The 17807-nt window shown below is 35.6% G+C and overlaps 1 protein-coding gene across 3 annotated transcripts; it reads left to right on the top strand.

The window, feature by feature from the left end:
- The first annotated feature begins 2053 nt into the window (after nucleotides 1-2053).
- Nucleotides 2054-16903, top strand: LOC129282536 (fructose-2,6-bisphosphatase TIGAR-like). 3 transcript variants are annotated; one of them, XR_010296769.1, is made up of 6 exons: nucleotides 2073-2228; nucleotides 5885-6041; nucleotides 10065-10139; nucleotides 11022-11123; nucleotides 12657-16206; nucleotides 16703-16903. XR_010296769.1 is itself a non-coding variant. In XM_064114775.1 (5 exons), the coding sequence occupies exons 1-5, from the start codon at nucleotides 2200-2202 to the stop codon at nucleotides 13077-13079; spliced, it is 786 nt and encodes a 261-aa protein (XP_063970845.1). In that variant the 5' UTR covers nucleotides 2054-2199; the 3' UTR covers nucleotides 13080-16903. The 3 variants fall into 3 exon arrangements, 1 of the variants encoding a protein (XP_063970845.1); XR_010296770.1 differs by lacking the exon at nucleotides 16703-16903 and having other exon boundaries at nucleotides 2075-2228; nucleotides 12657-13396; nucleotides 13540-15873; XM_064114775.1 differs by having other exon boundaries at nucleotides 2054-2228; nucleotides 12657-16903.
- Nucleotides 16904-17807: the final 904 nt, after the last annotated feature.

Raw genomic sequence — 17807 nt, forward strand, 5'->3', positions numbered from 1 at the left:
TTTGCCGTCACCTCCATATAAGCATCTTCTCCCGCTTTTCAGCTCATTACTAAACAACCATAATTTGGGAGCAAACAGTTTCCTAATATTATAAAGAGGAAGGTATAATATTCGTGTCGTATTAAATAATAAAAAAGTACTATATTTTTTAATCAAATTATATTAAAATTTTCCTGCACATTCATCTCCTGTCCTGTTTTGCGCCCTCAGTTTGAAATTTTGAATGACACTTAAGTTTTTTTATTATTCAAATTTAAGCGCTTTAGGATAAGTCAAAGAAATTATACATCATCCTTTTTATATAATTTCAATAAATCACAGAAGTTTCATCTTTTTGCGCACTATTTTCCTTGTAATGAAGTTCAATAATTTTAGAAAATCAATTGAATTAGAGCCGATGGGGTATTAGAGATATTTGATGAAACGTCCGCCCTTTGAAATTTCAGAGTTTCATTGCTCCGGGGAGGAATATCTTCCTCTCGGCATAGTATAACTTAGGGAATACCCTTATCTCGGGACCCTTTTCTTTAGAAAAAACTTGATAAAACGCTTTATCCCTTTTTTGTGCGTTCACAATCACTTTTAAAAGCAAGGTTCAAATTCACAATAGTCCACTGAATTGCGGCTGATATAGGTACTAGAGACAAAAGAGACGGCTCCTTTTCATTTTAATTTAAGAAACACCGAAAGCTTCGCGCTTCGCGCGAGAGGGGGAAACTCCCCCTCCCTGTACCCACCCTCTAGGGAGGGCGCTTCGCATGCATTTATCGCCCCCTCCAAAATGAAATCCTGGCTTCTAGTAAAATTTAACTACCTTGCAACTTTTTTTTCCAAATTAACCTCCCTATTCACCCACCATGAATATATAATACTAATGCCATAAAAAATGAAGTTTTAACTCTAAACCTGTCCGTGTTTTGTCAAAAACTCTCCGAATTTTTGTCATTCATTAGGAAATTTTTCTTTGTAAATGGCTCTGTCGCTATATATGCCTAATCCCTGACTGAGGCTAAACTTATTTAAAACATATAGTTTAGAGTCAAAAGTGCTGATCCATGTTTCGGATGGCCCGCCAAATTATAATCTATAATTTTGCATGTGAAACACACCGAAAAATTTACAATTTATATGTTGATTTATTATTTATTATTATTTAGTATATTTATGTCAAGTTTGATGGCTTTGTAGTGCTTTCAGATGTTTTTCAAACACGTTTTAGCAATAGATTCTTACATTTTTACTTTTTCATTTTTTTATTATGGGCAGGGCAGATCTATAACATGTTTGCCACATTCCCAAAATTTTCATGGCTACCGCCCCAAGATAGAAGCAGCATTTAGAATGATTTGACTCTATTTTCTACAATACGCTATTGTGTAAACTTTTGTTTTGAGGGCAGTGCCTATCATGCAGCCTTATGCTTCTTAAGCCTCATTCAGTAAATTAACGATTGCAAACGTACATTTATTTGAAAGTCATAAAGTGCTCCAAATGCTAGGTTTCACTTCAATCAGACGTTTTCTCCCTGTCCACCACATTCCCTCGTAATAGTTTTAATGGGTGTCATTGACATTAAAACACCATCTCCGACCTGCCATGTTCTATTTTCCTTTTTTACGATCAAAGTCTTAAAAAAACGCCAACGCCTGGAGAGAGTATACGACACAAACCCATTTCCTGATAACCAGAACGTCCTACCCCCCTCATTAAATGCCCTATAATCTACATCTATAACACCCATCAGGCCCTGATGCATAATATAGGAAATATTAATATATAATTTATTTTTTTTTAATCAGTCTAAAACCAGCACCCGTCTTGATCATCAATCCGAGTCATTTCAAAAAGGCTGAAACCATTTTTCGCTGGTTCTAAATATATCTAAATGAATTCCTTCTTTTATTCTGTAACTTTTTACGGGATGATAATCTGGTCCAAGTATTATTTAAAGTTATTTTAAAACGAGGGCGTCTTACGAGGGCGTCTACCCCCCCCCCCCCCCCCATAAAAAAAACCCTTCCTCGTTGAAATTGTCTTGCGAATGTTCCGAGACACCTTAATGAATTTCTTTTGTACATTAGCTTACCATATTTGGGCGCGCGGCCTAAATATTAGTCGTCCTTTTCAGCGCAATTAATTCACTCTGAGAATAAACGTTAAATTTATTTTGCGTCGCTAGCTCTACAAATTCCCTTCAAGATGAGGTTTATGCTGACGTTTCTAAGGCAGTAAGTGCGAAATACATTTATCTTTCAAAATTTTCCCTTATTTTGGAGTTAAATACTAGTAACCTGGGGCCCGTTTCTCAACACATGGACAAGTTAGTCATATCTTTATCCACCAACCACGGAGTTAGTTCCAATCTTACTAAACCTGTTTCTCGAAAGGCTTCCTAACTAGAATACATTGATATCGATACTATCGGTAAAAAGAGCAGACGAGACGTAGCCTTAGTCACAATATAGCATAATTTTCAAAAAGAAAAATTATGACAAAATTGCAAATATTGTGATGAATTGGGAAATAAATCTTGTTAAAATAATAGCACAGGTGAATTATGCATCATACATACTTAGACCATGAAGACTGGAGCATTCAATTGCACAGAAAATTAAATTATGAATAATTCATTTCATGACTAAAAAATCACTTGTGGACGTTGAGATGGGTACCCCCGGGATATCCAATTTTGATAGTTTACGAAAGTAAACCATAACGGTTTTCTTTGTAAAATTATGATAATTATACGGTCTTTTACGATTCCAAACGTCATCAAAATATAGTTTAACGAAACATTTTCAATCATTTATACCGAAACATACGATATTTTACAAATTATATGCATAAGTTAGAGATAGAATTTATCCAAATGTTAATAGGAGTCTGAAAACAACAAATACGAGTCCAGTTATGGATGGCCTGACGTGGTAGAATCTTTATCGATTAAGTCATTTTACTATTTCAAACTGAATGGTTTTGTGGCGTTTTACCAACAGTTTTTATAGTTTCTTTTTATTAGAATTATCATTGAATGCATTATCCCACTTGTTTTGTGGTGTAATTTCAACCTATATGATTGATTACGTAAGATTGTTATTTTCAAATATCTAGGCACTTTTGCTTGTCATAGTCTACCCATGTGATGCCACTACGTCATTAAGAAAGAAGTTATGACAGGTTCGGAGGTGTCATAAATATTTAGTGAGGTTGTTGTACCCGATCTTGGTAAAGAGGGCTTCGTGAAACGGTTAGCGGACAAGTAGCTCACTATCTCCGAGTTAGTCAAGAAGTTAGACTTATGACGGTGTTGAGAAACGGGCCCCTGAAATTGATGAATTGAACCAAGGCAGGAAGAGCGCTCTCGAAAATCGAACCCAGTCCCAGGAACTGAAAATTATGTTTGTTGAATTATTTGGAGGATTTCCATTCCTATAGACCTATACCGATGCGTGCGATTTCATTATGCACTCAAGTGAACACGTGTTTTCACGTTTCTGTGATTCAGGGTATTAGAATTGATTTTCTCCTCAAAGTTTATAAGTTACATCCTACCTCCACTAAAAATTGGAGAGTATATACTAATATAGGCCTAGGGCTTGGCTTGGGCCAGTTCAATTCAGTCACCAATCCAAGCCAGCGCCAGGCAATGTTTTTTTTTTAATTAGGGCCTATATTATTAAAAACTTTGCCAAGGGCAAGGCCCCGGGGGGGGCACTCATAATGCATAGTGGGTATGTGCCGCGGAGGGGACCCCCATTTTTACACTCGAATTTCCGTTCCAAGGCATAGCATTTTTGTCTCATTGAGAAAAAGAACAGAAAGTCGCTCCAAAGCATAGCATTTTCTTCTTATCGAGAAAAAAGAAGAAAGAAATCCGCTCCAAAGCTTTGCATATTTTTTGTTACACCGTTCCAGCCGCATTGATCTGCTAAAATGAGCCGCAATTTTTGGTGAAAAGCGGCCGCAGAGAGCTGTCTGACCATCGCCTCTGCGCTAGCGCACCCGGCGCCTGTGCCGCCGGGCTGGCTGCATGCACGTTCCATAGGGATGCGGATGCATATGCACTCACGCGCAGGAGACCCGTTACAAGGCCCCCCGTTTTCACAAACATTTGTAGTTCTGAAGCCTGTTCCAAGGACCCTCCTTGTTACAATTAGCCTGCTCCAAGGCCCCCGTTTTTTGTCTCGCCCGCTGCACATACCTACATGTACTACTTTTTTTGGTTGAGTCCCCCCCCCCCCCCCCCGGGGGGCAAGGCGGCGCGGCAGGGGGGAAAATTAATCAAATGGGAGAAGTTCACCATGACAAAGTTTATTGTCAAAATAGCAGAAAAAATAAAAAGAAATGCTGAAGGTTTGAGAAAAATCCATCAAAGCAGGGTGCTACATAAGCACTTGCCCAGGGCAAGTAAAAGTTAGAGTCGGGCAAGTATTTTGAAGTAAAGACCAATACTACTTGCCCGAATTGGGCAAGCAAAATTCTCACAGAATGACCAAAATCAGGGTCGATATGATATATTGACCCTAATTTTGGTCATGTCAGGCAAGATAAAATCACTTTGGTAAAAAAAATGCAATAACAAAGTAGATCAGTTCATGTCAAAAGAGAGAAAAGGATCAATGGTTTATAAAACCTTTTGGAGAGGTAAAACTTTTTTTTCAATGATTTTTTTGGGGCAAGTGAAATAGATTTTTGGGCAAGTATATTCCAACTATTCAAAAATTTACTTGCCTGACTGGGCAAGTGCTTCTAAAAGGTTATGTAGCACCCTGATCAAAGATCAAAAAACTTATTAGAATTTTTATTATAAATTTTGATTTGTGAAGTCATATGTTGCCAGGCCAGCGCCAAAAGGCTCCTAAGTACTATAGCCTTAGGCCAGGGCATAGCCGTAGAGAATAAAATTCGTTCACTAACATTAGGGTAGCTTACTCTCCATGGAGTTGAGGCAGGGATTGTGCCTTATAATCATGTGCGCAGAGGACGGGCAAACTTGAAACTTTCGCCCCTGAGATTTCTATGTTCCCAATAAAAGTTCTAGCTCCAAGTCATGTAAATGGGCTAAGACTCCATTTCCGACATTTATAGTTAGATTTCATTTTTTAACACCTACACTACAGGTCTACATTTTTTAAAAATCAGAAATTTTTTATGAGAAGATGGGATGCAACTTACAATCTTGTCCTCTTTGTTCGTATATAGAGGGCGGCATGATGTTGTTAGTTTGTCAAGGTATATTTATATAATATTGAATGGTCTTGAGGGGAACATCAAATATATTGCCAGCAAAAGAATCATATTGGCCCGAGTCTTTAGACGAGGGCAATATGGGTCTTTTAAGGTTTAAGGGCAATATATTTGATGTTCCCCGAAAGAAGGGCAGTCAATATTTTTATTATCATCCAAATCAGATATCTAGAGCAAAAATCATGATAACAGTAATATCTTTTAAGAATAGAGTTATGTTGTGTCATGATAATATCAGTGTCTAGGCTCTGCACTTTACCATTATGACGTACTTGCAAGCGCCCAGATCAAGCGTTGTCTTTATTATGACGTAGATCGTTGGTGCGCGGAACATTATGAAGCGTATCACTTCATTCGCATCCTCAAAGGCCCGGATGTGAGACCAGGGAAAATACAAAGGTATATTTTGCGTCGTCTCTGCATGCAAAGTCAATACGCGCATTGAGACCGAGGAAAATACAAACAATATACCTATCCCTTCCTGATAATAATAAAATACAGGGAAATACGGTTTTGTAAATGACCAGCTCAGATGTCTGATACGGGTGATAATACAAATTACTGACCAGTGCCTCTTGATACAACCCTTGTGTTATAAATCTTTGATTGATTGATTTTTTTTTTTAATTATTCATAGCGGTGAAACTGACTGGAATGCTCAGCTGAAATGTCAAGGACAGGCCGATATTCCTCTCAATAAAGAAGGGCTTGATCAAGCCAAGGCCGTTGCAACCTACCTTGCCAATGAGAAGTTTGATTATGTATTTTCAAGTGACTTGAGCAGGAGTTTCCAGGTTTGTAATTCTCATCTTATTAACAGGAAATCCCGCCCACAAACAAGGTTATTTTTTAAAGAGAAAAAAATATAGTTCAGCCAATGAGCAAAATTTGAAAAGATTGCGTAGAAATATATATTTAAAATAAGGTTATGAATTTGTATATTAATTATCATTTTGAAGTTGTGATTGCTGTACCTTGATGTGGATTTAAACTTGACCTCATTGGTAACAATTTGTCATTATGATGTAGGGTAGGAACAATGCTTACATTAGCTCAAACACACCCAGAAAATAATAACTTGAATAATTTTTTCAAAAACTTACATCTCAATTTTATTTAAGGACAAGCTGCTTAACTAACAATGTGCTATATATAATCTGCCGAAAGGAAAGGAGCCTCGGAGGTAATTACATAGGAAACCTGAAAATGAAGTCCACAACAAATGGACGAGTAGTTCTTATCAGGGCTCTCAGAAATTTGAAATTACAATATTTGACAATTGACCATATTTTTATCTAATTCAAAAGAAACAAGGGTAACGAATGGTGCATCAAATTTTTTTGATAATTTCTCATTTTATTAATTAAACTAGGATTATTGTACTACAAGATAAGCTGAAATATGGTCAAATGACTCAAATCTCACTATATTTTGCCAGGGTTGGGTGGTAAATACCGGTAGCGGTAATTACCGGTAAATACCGTCCGGTAAATAAGATGGGCGTCCGGTAAATATGTAAGAAACGGGAAATATGATTTATAATCCTTTTTTTTTAGTTGTTTTTAACCTCAACAAATGAAAATAGTGTTCTGAAATAATTAGAATCACAAAACTCATAGTAGAAACACACAAACAGATTAAATCCATACTGCATACATGTACATACCCAAACACACATAGGATCTAAGTCCACACATACGTACACAAACTCAAATTATGTTCCTGGAAATTGAATAATCATATTAAAACATAAACAAATATTTCTCCCGGGGTTTAACTTTTTACATGCCATTGTATCTCATTACAATATGATTTTTGTCTCGCCTGCATAGCAGAGCGAGACTATAGGCGCCACTTTTCCGACGGCGGCGGCGGCGGCGTCAACATCAAATCTTAACCTAAGGTTAAGTTTTTTAAATGACATCATAACTTAGAAAGTATATGGACCTAGTTCATGAAACTTGGACATAAGGTTGATCGAGTATTACTGAACATCCTGCCTGAGTTTCAGGTCACATGACCAAGGTCAAAGGTCATTTAGGGTCAATGAACTTAGACCATGTTGGGAAAATTATTTTCAAAATCTTAACCGAAGGTTAAGTTTTTGAAATGACATCATAACTTAGAAAGTATATGGACCTAGTTCATGAAACTTCGGCATAAGGTTAATCAAGTATTAGTGAACATCCTGGTCGAGTTTCAGGTCACGTGACCAAGGTCAAAGGTCATTTAGGGTCAATGAACTTTGGTCAAGTTGGGGGTATTTGTTGAATTACTATCATAACTTTGAAAATTTATGGATCTAGTCCATGAAACTTGGACATAAGGTTAATCAAGTATTAGTGAACATCCTGCCTGAGTTTCAGGTCACATGACCAAGGTCAAAGGTCATTTAGGGTCAATGAACTTTGGCCAAGTTGGGGGTATTTGTTGAATTACCATCATAACTTTGAAAATGTATGGATTTAGTTCATGAAACTTGGACATTAGGTTAATCAAGTACCACTGAATATCCTGTGCGAGTTTCAGGTCACATGACCATGGTCAATGGTCATTTAAGGTCAATAAACTTTGGCCGTGTTGGGGGTATATGTTAAATTACCATCCTAGCTCTGAAAGTTTATGGATCTAGTTCATAAAACTTGGACATAAGAGTAATTAAGTATCACTGAACATCCTGTACGAGTTTCAGGTCACATGACCATGGTCAAAGGTCAATGAACTTTGGCCGTGTTGGGGGTATTTGTTGAATTACCATCCTAACTGTGAAAGTTTATGGATCTAGTTCATAAAACTTGGGATATAAGAGTAATCAAGCATCACTGAACATCCCCTGTGAGTTTCAGGTCACAAAACCAAGTCAAAGGTCAGTTAAGGTCAATAAACTTAGGCCATGTTGGGGTAATTGTTGAAGTGCCATCATAACTTTGAAAGTTTATGGATAGAGTGAATGAAATGTGGACATGGGTGTATTTGACAGTCTTAAGTCTCAGTTCAAATGTCATTTATGGTCAATGAACGTGGTATTATGTCATTATATGAATGATTATTTTATAGTAGTTTTCAAAGTTAGCACTGCTGCTATATTAAATTGCGTAATGCAGGCGAGACTGCCAGAGGCGTTCCACTTGTTGTTTTTAAGTGTGAATAAAGCTCAGTATTTTCTACTGTATGTTAGGAGTTTAAGTGTGTACATGTATCAGTGTGTACTAGGGGTTGCTGGTTTTGAATGTTGATATTGCTTACAGAAAAAGATCTTTTTGTAGCCTAAAAAATTACACAACTCGGTTTATGCCATTTTTTAATGTTGCACTTCTTTTAATATAACTTTTAAAAGAAGTTTAACAGACAAAGCAAACACAAAAATCAAAAAGCATAACTTATACAAATGTACACAAAAGTGGAAAGAGGTGTCAAAAGTTGTTTCCTTTAAAAAATATGAAATGAATACAATAACAACATAATTGGCATACTTTAGCTACTGAATGTTTCATGGGAAATGTAAAATAAATAACTTGTACAGTTTGTCATATTCACATTGATTGAAAGCTATTGTAAACAAATCAATCTTTGAGCACGCTCCATTGTTTCCCTTTACAATAGCTTCTCTTTTTAATCAGTCATAGTGAGATCAACAAAATTTCAAAAGAACGTCTGGTGCACATTGAGACAAGGATATCCTCGATATACATGTATGACAAAGAAGGATATAGCAGAGATAGTGACATCAATGAGGATGACAGAGAAATTGAAGAATTTGACAATGAAAATGGGGTCCCAAATGTTTATGATAATATTTATGTATTTTGAAGCACATAGCATTTTGTTGATATGCTAATACAGGTTTATGCTCATTAATACATGTACATGTAGGTATTCATGAATATGGTAATTATTGACTGACTTACTGAAGAACATCATATCTAAATTAGATGTATATTTGGGAACTTTTTAGTAATTTATTGTATTTTTTCCAGCATTTCATGATAACAGACATAGATAACACCCAAACACAAACATAAACACACAAACAAACAAACACACTCACACAAATGGTACACACCAGAGCAACCATACTCACCACCTTTGTTTTTATGTTCAAAATTTGACAATCCCTATAGAAAAGTGAGTGGAAAATTATATTTCCCGGTATTTCCCGGTGAAAAGTGGTAAATACCGGAAAAAAGCGGTAAATACCGCTTATTTCCCGGCGTCTGTGAAATAAGCCTTTGAAGCGGGAAATATGCCAACCCTGTATTTTGCCTATTTCTTACCTAATTCTCAAGAAAAACCTCTATATTCTTGTTAATTCTGATTCCAAAGGGAATAATTTTGCTTTACAAATTTGAATAGCATTTTTGGTCAAAAGAGAAAAGCTCTCAACTAAGTAATGTACAGTCCTACTCCTATGTAAAAATATGCTATACAAAAGACTTTTAATATGCATAGCAGTCTGTGCAAAATGTTGAGCAAATTGCGATGGATACCAGGAAAATTATTCCCTGTTCCAGATAATTTTTTACTGGTGCATTTTTCATGGACTGCAAACATGGGTGGTACTCCCAAATCCCAGAATGGGTGATGTTAGGCTTAGCACTGCCTGTGTTCAACTAGGGCCCCTATTATTTCATGCCCAAACCTGCCCAATTCCCCCCCCCCCCCCATTTCGTACTATTTCCCTCTCGTCTTTCTCGCTCTGTGTCTCTCATTTTAATGGAATTCAAATTCAAATTTGCTTTTGATTCTAAGATTGCTCTTGGTTTTTGTTATCTGTTCTTTTGAATTAATTATTTTCAAACTTCATATGTATTCTGCAGACTGTCCAGAAAGTGGTAGAGCTGGGACCCAACCCAAAGCTGGAGATTGTAAAAGACAAAAGGCTCAGAGAACGAGTAAGTTAAAATGTTAATTATACTTATCTACTTTACTAAAAGACTATTGTACTACAGACTACAGTGCCACCTGCATAAACCCTCATAAATATTGAAAAACTAAACACTTTTGTTGCGCTTGCTGTGCAGAGTTCTGACCTGACTTTGATGATTATGGAGGATATTTGTAAGGATGTTGATGATGGTGATGGTGGTGGTGGTGGTGCTGCTGCTACTGATGATGATTACAATGATGATGATGATGATGATGACGGTAATGATGATGATGATGATGATGGTGATGGTGATGATGATGATGATGATTATGATGATGGTGGTGATGATGATGGTGAGGGTGATGATGATGATGGTGATGATGATTATGATGATGATGGTGATGATGATTATGATGATGATGATGGTGAGGATGATGATGATAACGATGATGATAATGATGATGGTGGTGATGATGATGGTGAGGATGATGATGATAACGATGATGGTGGTGATGATGATGGTGATGATGATGATGATGGTGATGATGATGATGGTGGTGATGATGATGATGACGACGATAATTAAATTAACGATTATTATGATGATGATGATTATAGTAAAGATAGTGATGATTATGATGGTCATAATAATGATGATGATTACTCACACTTGCTAGGTAACTCTGGTATATGTCTAAAAACGTTTTGATTGCAAAATCATCCAGAAGACCGACAGAGTAAGGAATTGAATGTTGGGCAGAAAAGGAGTATCAGTTTCCTTCACTACTGTTATATAAAAAAAGATGAATCAGTCTTTGTAAAAATTTACAAGAATAAACCAGTTGCGTGGCCCGTGAAATAACTACTAACCAGTAATTTACTTTTCTCTTTTCGTTTTCCCCCTCAGAGCTTTGGTGTTTACGAAGGAATGTCATTTGATGTCTATCAACATGCCCTTCAGAACTGTGTCGGAGATTTTGTAGTAGAAGGAGGAGAAACAGCCCCTCAGGTACTCCACGTTCTTAGCTTTAACCCTAAAGGGATGGTCCAGGCTGGAGATATTTTTATCTCAATAAATAGAGTAAAATTCAGAACAAAATGCTGAAAATTTGATCAAAATCAGATAACAAATAACAAAGTTATTGAATTTTATAGATTTGCATTATTCCGGTGAAACAGTTCTGGGCATGCCGTCATGAATATTCATTAGGTGGGCTGATGATGTCATATCCCCACTTGTTCTTTTGTATTTTATCATATGAAATTATGTTTTATTTAAAGGGGAATCCAGCCTTGGCCATAAAATGTTGTGTTGGGAAGGAGAAAAATAAATTAAACAGATTGGTGAAAGTTTGGAAGAAATCGGACAAGCAATAAGAAAGTTATAGCTGCTTTAAAATTGAGATCACTAATACTATGTAGATTTCAAATTGGCAACTGGGTAAGTAAATTATGACAAGGGGCAAGGACAACTTTCCCATAGGCCATGTACTTTATTATCAGGGATTTTTGGTTTTCTCTTAAGTACCCATTCCCCTGGAGCAGCAATCCAAATATAACCCATGTAGTATATTGTTTTATGTCCTCATGAAAGAAAAATATAATTTGAAATAAAACTTTTGAGAAAAATGACATTTTAGCCATAATATGTATTGGAGTACATGGAAGAGTAGTCCTTGCCTTACATCACTATGACATCATATATGCAGCCAATTTGAAGTCTCCATCATGGGTAAAGTGATTACCAATATTTACAACTTTTTAAAATTCATAACTTTCTTGTTTGTCTGATATTGTTCAAACTTTCACCTATCAATTTGTCTGATTTGTCTTTTTAATCTAAAAACAAGTTTTTATTTGGGTTGGATTCCCCTTTAAAAATTTTCTACCAAGAACTAAAACAATTGGATTGACAACTGATTAAGTGCATTAGTTATTTATTGCTGCAACTTATTTCATCATAACGGAGACACATCATTTACACATGTATGAAAAAGTGAAACATTTTTTATTTCATCTAATAACATAAGAAAAAAGAAAGAGGAGATGTGATGTCATCAGCCCACATAATGAATATTCATATGTGCATATAACTGTTTTCACAAAATATTTATAAACTTTGAAATTCAATAACTTTGTTATTTGTTGTCCGATTTTGATGAAATTTTCAGCATTTTTCTCTGTGAATTTTACTCTATTTAATTAGATATAAATATTTTCAGCCTGGACTATAATTATAATTCAGCCCACCCCCCCCCCCACACACACACATATTTTTCAATTAATGACTCCCTAACATGAAAAGCTCACACTTTGAAGTTTCAGGACTTTTTCATTATTCTTTAGTATATAATATGGTATACTGATGATACTGTTGATATTCTTTCTTTTATGTATAATGTGTAAATTGTTGGTAGATTGCGGAGTGAAAAAGATGATTATAAAATGCCAAGACAAAAGAAGACACTAAACTTTTGTTTGTTTTTTTGGCTGTCACCGTGTAGCAATGTTATGTTTTGATTTGTTTTGTTTTATGTGACAGGCATTACAAAGATTTATCGACTTCCTCAACGACATGTGCAAGAGTGTCAAAACACAGGAAACAAACAAAGTAAACAGTGCAAAGAGCTCTGAAGGGGAGGCTTCCGTTGCTTCCAATACCGCATCAAACCCAGCAGGTGGGGCTACATCCAAGGTATTTGTATCTGAATTCACAGGCGAGGACAAGGCAGCGAGGATACTCCCCCACGTGCTGGTCTCGACGCACGGCTTCATGATCAGGGGCTTCCTCAAATACCTCCACTGCGCCGTCAACGTCGAGATTCCGGAAGGCGATTGGCTGATCGACGACGGGTGCCCGAATACATCCCTCAGCACGCTGGTCGTGGAGACAGACAAGGATGATAAGTTTGATTTTGAAAGGCTGATATGTTACTTTATCTATAAAGTGGATCATTTTTCATAGTAACTGAAATGGGTCGAGCCGTCTATGCGGGCAGTCAGTACTAGCTAGAAATAATCAGGATTTGATGCATAATGAGTCTGTGTATGTGTGGTGAGACTCTATACAAAATATGTGTAGATCAGCCTTTGCTTACAGAAGCTTTAAAATGCAACTCTACTTGATGAGATGGCCGGATGATTCATCTTACCATGTTGACTTGATAGCTTTTTTATGTTGATAAGGCAAAATATGTTATTGTATCTACAACTTATTGCGCCGTGATTGCTTTTCACTGCCTTGCAAGATAACGTATCTCACCATGCAGATATTATTAAGCTGCTTAACTCTTTGTGCGCTGGGCCATGAACCCCTCTGTGCTGAATTCTTTTCAGGGAGGGAAACAATGCATTGTTTGCTTGAGCGTGAAATGCGAAGTTCGCACGGCACCAAGTGTGCATACGTGCAAAGTACGCATGGAAAGGGTTAATCGGCTTTGCAAGATTGAATATTTTGCCATCTCATCAAGTGGTGACACTTTAAAGATCCCGTACTTGATCATTGAATTTAATTTGATCAATCAACAAGCTGAACAATCAATCAATCAGTCTGGTATGTTATACCTCAGTCATATTTTCTCTATGGCGGCCGTATGGTGAGTCGAAAACAAACCACCTATATGTGTTATGTTACAAAAATGTTAAAACGGCTGTTTTCGACTCGCGGTACGGCCGCCGAAGAGCAAATGTGACTGAGGTATTACAATACTCCCCCATCCTCCGCCTTCCTTGCTCTTCTAGCTTTCTCTTTCAGTCAACATCTCTGTTTCTTGTACCGCTTTCCCTGGTCCAGGCCGGTGCAGTGAAATAAATTACTCCACAATGGAGTTAGTTTACAAGGACCCTTATAAGTAATCAGTCCTGACTGGAATAAATATGGTACTTCACACTTAATCTATGACGTTTGACCATGCAAGGAAATTGAGGGGTGGCTTTGATGTTGCTTGCCTTCAAGGTTCATATAAGTCTACCTGCAATATGTACAATATGTAATGATAAAAGCAGAGCTGAAATAGAACGAACCATTTTGCAAGTGCCTTTCCGATTTGGCACGCTCCTAACACAATCTACCCCCCCCCCATCTTCTTTGTCTTCCTGCTGTGGCCCTCATTTCATTGATGGGCCCTCCCACCCCCCCCCCCTCTTTTTTTGTCTGCAGACTAATATATGATTTCTTTTGTTTTAATGTAAGTAATCATCCCAAAGCTTATGATGGTGCTCAACTGATATTTATTCAATGAACATATTTGGTCTATTTATTGATTGCATGGATTGTCATGTATGAAATCAATTACAAAAGGCACACTACTGTTTCATTTTCCCACTGGAATTTAATATAAATGTAGCTGAGTAGAGAAAGTGAAGTCTTTGATTATCAATTTTCCATCAATTATTTTGATTTGGAGTGTCTTTTTTTTATTTATTGTAAATGTAATTTTATGGTTTTCATTACTGTTTTCATTATAGGAGGGTGTCTTCACGTAATAATTATTAGTTAGCATAAGTAGAAAGTAGTTGAGTTATTTATTTTAGCTTCCATGGGTGTGGATTACAATTTGCTGACACCAGACACTGAGCAAAGCAATTGAAATGGCTTGCTATAGCTGCATCTTTTGGGTGCAGCCAATTAAACTGTCCCATCAAATTGAATTACAGATGTCCCAGAGGCAGTTGCAGTAAAAATAAAATAAACGTTTGTCAAATTCCTAACAAAATTCAAATTCCTATTAAAAACTGACAATCTTTAGTACTTTTTTTTTCCAAGAGACAAATGTAAACACATTTAATCAACACTTTCATGCATAGAGGGAATTTGTTTGCAAATTTCAGGTGTATCCAGATTGCAATATATTTAATGATATGAAAAAGTACCAGGGTACTATAGTTTATTGCGTGCAAAGATTTTACATCTCATATTTCCAAGTATTTATTAATATATCCATGCTTATTTATTTCTATCATTTAATATTAAAATGATTTAATGGATATATGGTATATTTAATGTAAATTATAGAAAAGATACCTTTATGGAAGTGTAATATTCCTGATTGCAAGTTTATTTAATCCTATACAATTTACACCATGGCCATTTGTTATTGAAAACACATCCACGGGTATGTAATGGGAATTTGATGTAAAGGCCATTTAATATGATAGTGTAATATTTGTGGTCGCAAGTTCATTTAATCTATGATTGCAGTACTTTTCAGTTCGAAAACATCTCTCGACCATATGTTAGCTTTGCAGTTTAATTTACATACCTGCATGTAATATTATTTGTGAGAATTGAAGTTAAGGGTATTTTATGATTTTATTTTGATATAACTAGGTTGCTCAACATTGACAATTCTTGAGATTGCCTGGAGTAGTTGTTTAATAAATATGTATGAAGGGAAATCACTACTGTATTCATGAATATTAGTGTTTGCTGAATATGCTATTTCATTAATGGTGGGAGATGAATAAATGAATGAATTGATGGATAAGAATTAAGATTAATCAGTGTTCAGATATTCATCGGTATAAAAATGACGCACAGATGTGAGTGCATCAGTAGGTTTTGTGAGCATAAGGTAACTATGGATCTGGTAAACCCACGAGGCGGGTTTAGACTAGATTCCATAGTTACCGCATTTTCACTAGTCCTACCGATGCATGAACAAACCTGTGCTTCATTTGTTTTATAGAACGGTGGAATTTTAACAACCATGCATAAGTAATTACAGATGACGCATGGCAAATTTACCGGATGAATTGCTGGCCATGTGTCGGTAATTACTTAAACATAGTTGCCATTCTATTTAAATTTTAACAGATGAAATGTTACTGTTGAAACATTTTACATTATTCAGTAAATTACATCCATACTATGCAGGTATTTTAATTCCTATCTTGCCTTGATGTTAATTGGATTAGTCGTTTCCAGTTTTGCAATAACTTTGATCAAAGTGCTTGACATTTGAATTCTTTCAGTTTAATTATTAGCTAGCATTTTCTCATAAATTTGACTTTTCTGTGTGTGTTTGTTTTTACTTTTTTTTTGTACAATATATGCATCACCGCTACTGTCAATTATTTATTTCCCAAATACTGTCTCTTACTTAAAGGGGAAGTCCACCCTGACAAAAAGTTTATTGTAAAAATAGCAGAAAAAATGATAAAAAATATTGCCGAAGGTTTGAGAAAAATTCATCAAATAGTTAAAAAGTTATTAGAATTCCAATTATTTGATTTGTGACGTCATATGCAAGCAGCATTCCTACATAGCGAATGGTAAAAAATCAATGAAATGTCATTTTCTCAGAAAATTGAAAATGGTTTTCACTTTACTTTTTGTATATCAATAGACAAATCATTTCACACCCGATCTTGAATAAAAAACAAAAATAAGTCATCAGGAACCATGCAAAATTTTAAATTCATGCATTTTATATTACATAACACATGGGGCAGCTGCTCGTCTATGACGTCACAAATCCAAAACTTTGAACTCTAATAACTTTCTTACTCTTTAACGGATTTTCCTCAAATCTTCACCAATATTTTTTACTATTTTTTCTGCTATTTTTACAACAAAGTTTTCTTCAGGGTGAACTTCCCCTTTAAAGCGCACTGTCAGACATTACGTTTCCTGTGCCTTACAATTCGTTCATCAATTTATTTTCATCATAGTTTAGATATATCGAAAGTTATTTTTTGACCAGAATTAATTAGTTACTGGCCATGCGTCATTTCAACTATAATCGTGTATTCAATTAAATTATTAAATAAAACCATGTGAATTTTAAAGATCGCATTTTGCCCAATTGTGTTGGATGTCTATTGGTTTGGTTTGTTCTTTTTGTTTTTCTTTAATTAATCTATTCATTTTTACAAATGGTACACATGAGATAACTAAAGCAGTATAATACATTAATAGCATTTTTGGGGGGGAGGGAGAAATGAGTTTTAAAAACATATGTTTATTTTAGGTTCAAGTAAGAAAAGTCATCAAAAACTCCAAAATTTCAAATAGGACTTCATGCTATTATCTTTTATTCTTTAACCTTGTTTTTTCATGTGCTAAAACATGCCTGACATCGCTTTTCATTTTTTATGATTATTGTATGTTCTAGTTTAAAGGATCGGTGAGCTCTTCAAAAGTAGGCTGTATGAGTATGAGATATTATAATGTGGAGATTGAAAGCATTATTAAAAAGATATGGAGGCATATGAGGCTCATGTAATGCATTATAAAATGTGGTTGTAGATGATTAGTTTTAACAAACGGAATTCTTGGTGATAAATATCAGGAGAAAGAGAGAGAGATTAATAAAAAGGGGGAGAGAGGGGAGATGAAATAAGATGTGTAAAGAGATTGATATGCAAATTAGTTTATAGTAAATATGCTGATCTTTAATGGATGAATCTTAGCTGAAATTTTATATGTAGAATATAGACCATTCAAATCAATGATTCTGCAAATTAATTCTAATTAAAGAGATAGCTTGATGATCATATAAAGTGCTAAGACTGAAATTAATGAATAAGAAAAAAGCAATTGCTCGAGTGTATGTACTGTATATATATGTCCTGGTATGATCACTGAAAAGGTTCTTTACAAAAAGTTGGTCAGATTGGAGACCTTGGAGTAAAATTTCACCCCCAAATAGCCCATAATAGTAATATAATATTCATGTTTTGGGATTTTTTT

The sequence above is a fragment of the Lytechinus pictus genome, unplaced genomic scaffold (assembly GCF_037042905.1).
Source record: "Lytechinus pictus isolate F3 Inbred unplaced genomic scaffold, Lp3.0 scaffold_20, whole genome shotgun sequence".
Lineage (NCBI taxonomy): Eukaryota > Metazoa > Echinodermata > Echinoidea > Temnopleuroida > Toxopneustidae > Lytechinus > Lytechinus pictus.

What these genes read in the sequence shown, in the direction of transcription:
- LOC129282536 (XM_064114775.1), top strand. Translation starts at nt 2,200, where the DNA reads ATGAGGTTTATGCTGACGTTTCTAAGGCA. An exon ending in ACTTGAGCAGGAGTTTCCAG is followed by an intron (nt 6,042 to 10,064) that starts GTTTGTAATTCT and finishes TGTATTCTGCAG; the next exon opens with ACTGTCCAGAAAGTGGTAGA. An exon ending in ACAAAAGGCTCAGAGAACGA is followed by an intron (nt 10,140 to 11,021) that starts GTAAGTTAAAAT and finishes TTTCCCCCTCAG; the next exon opens with AGCTTTGGTGTTTACGAAGG.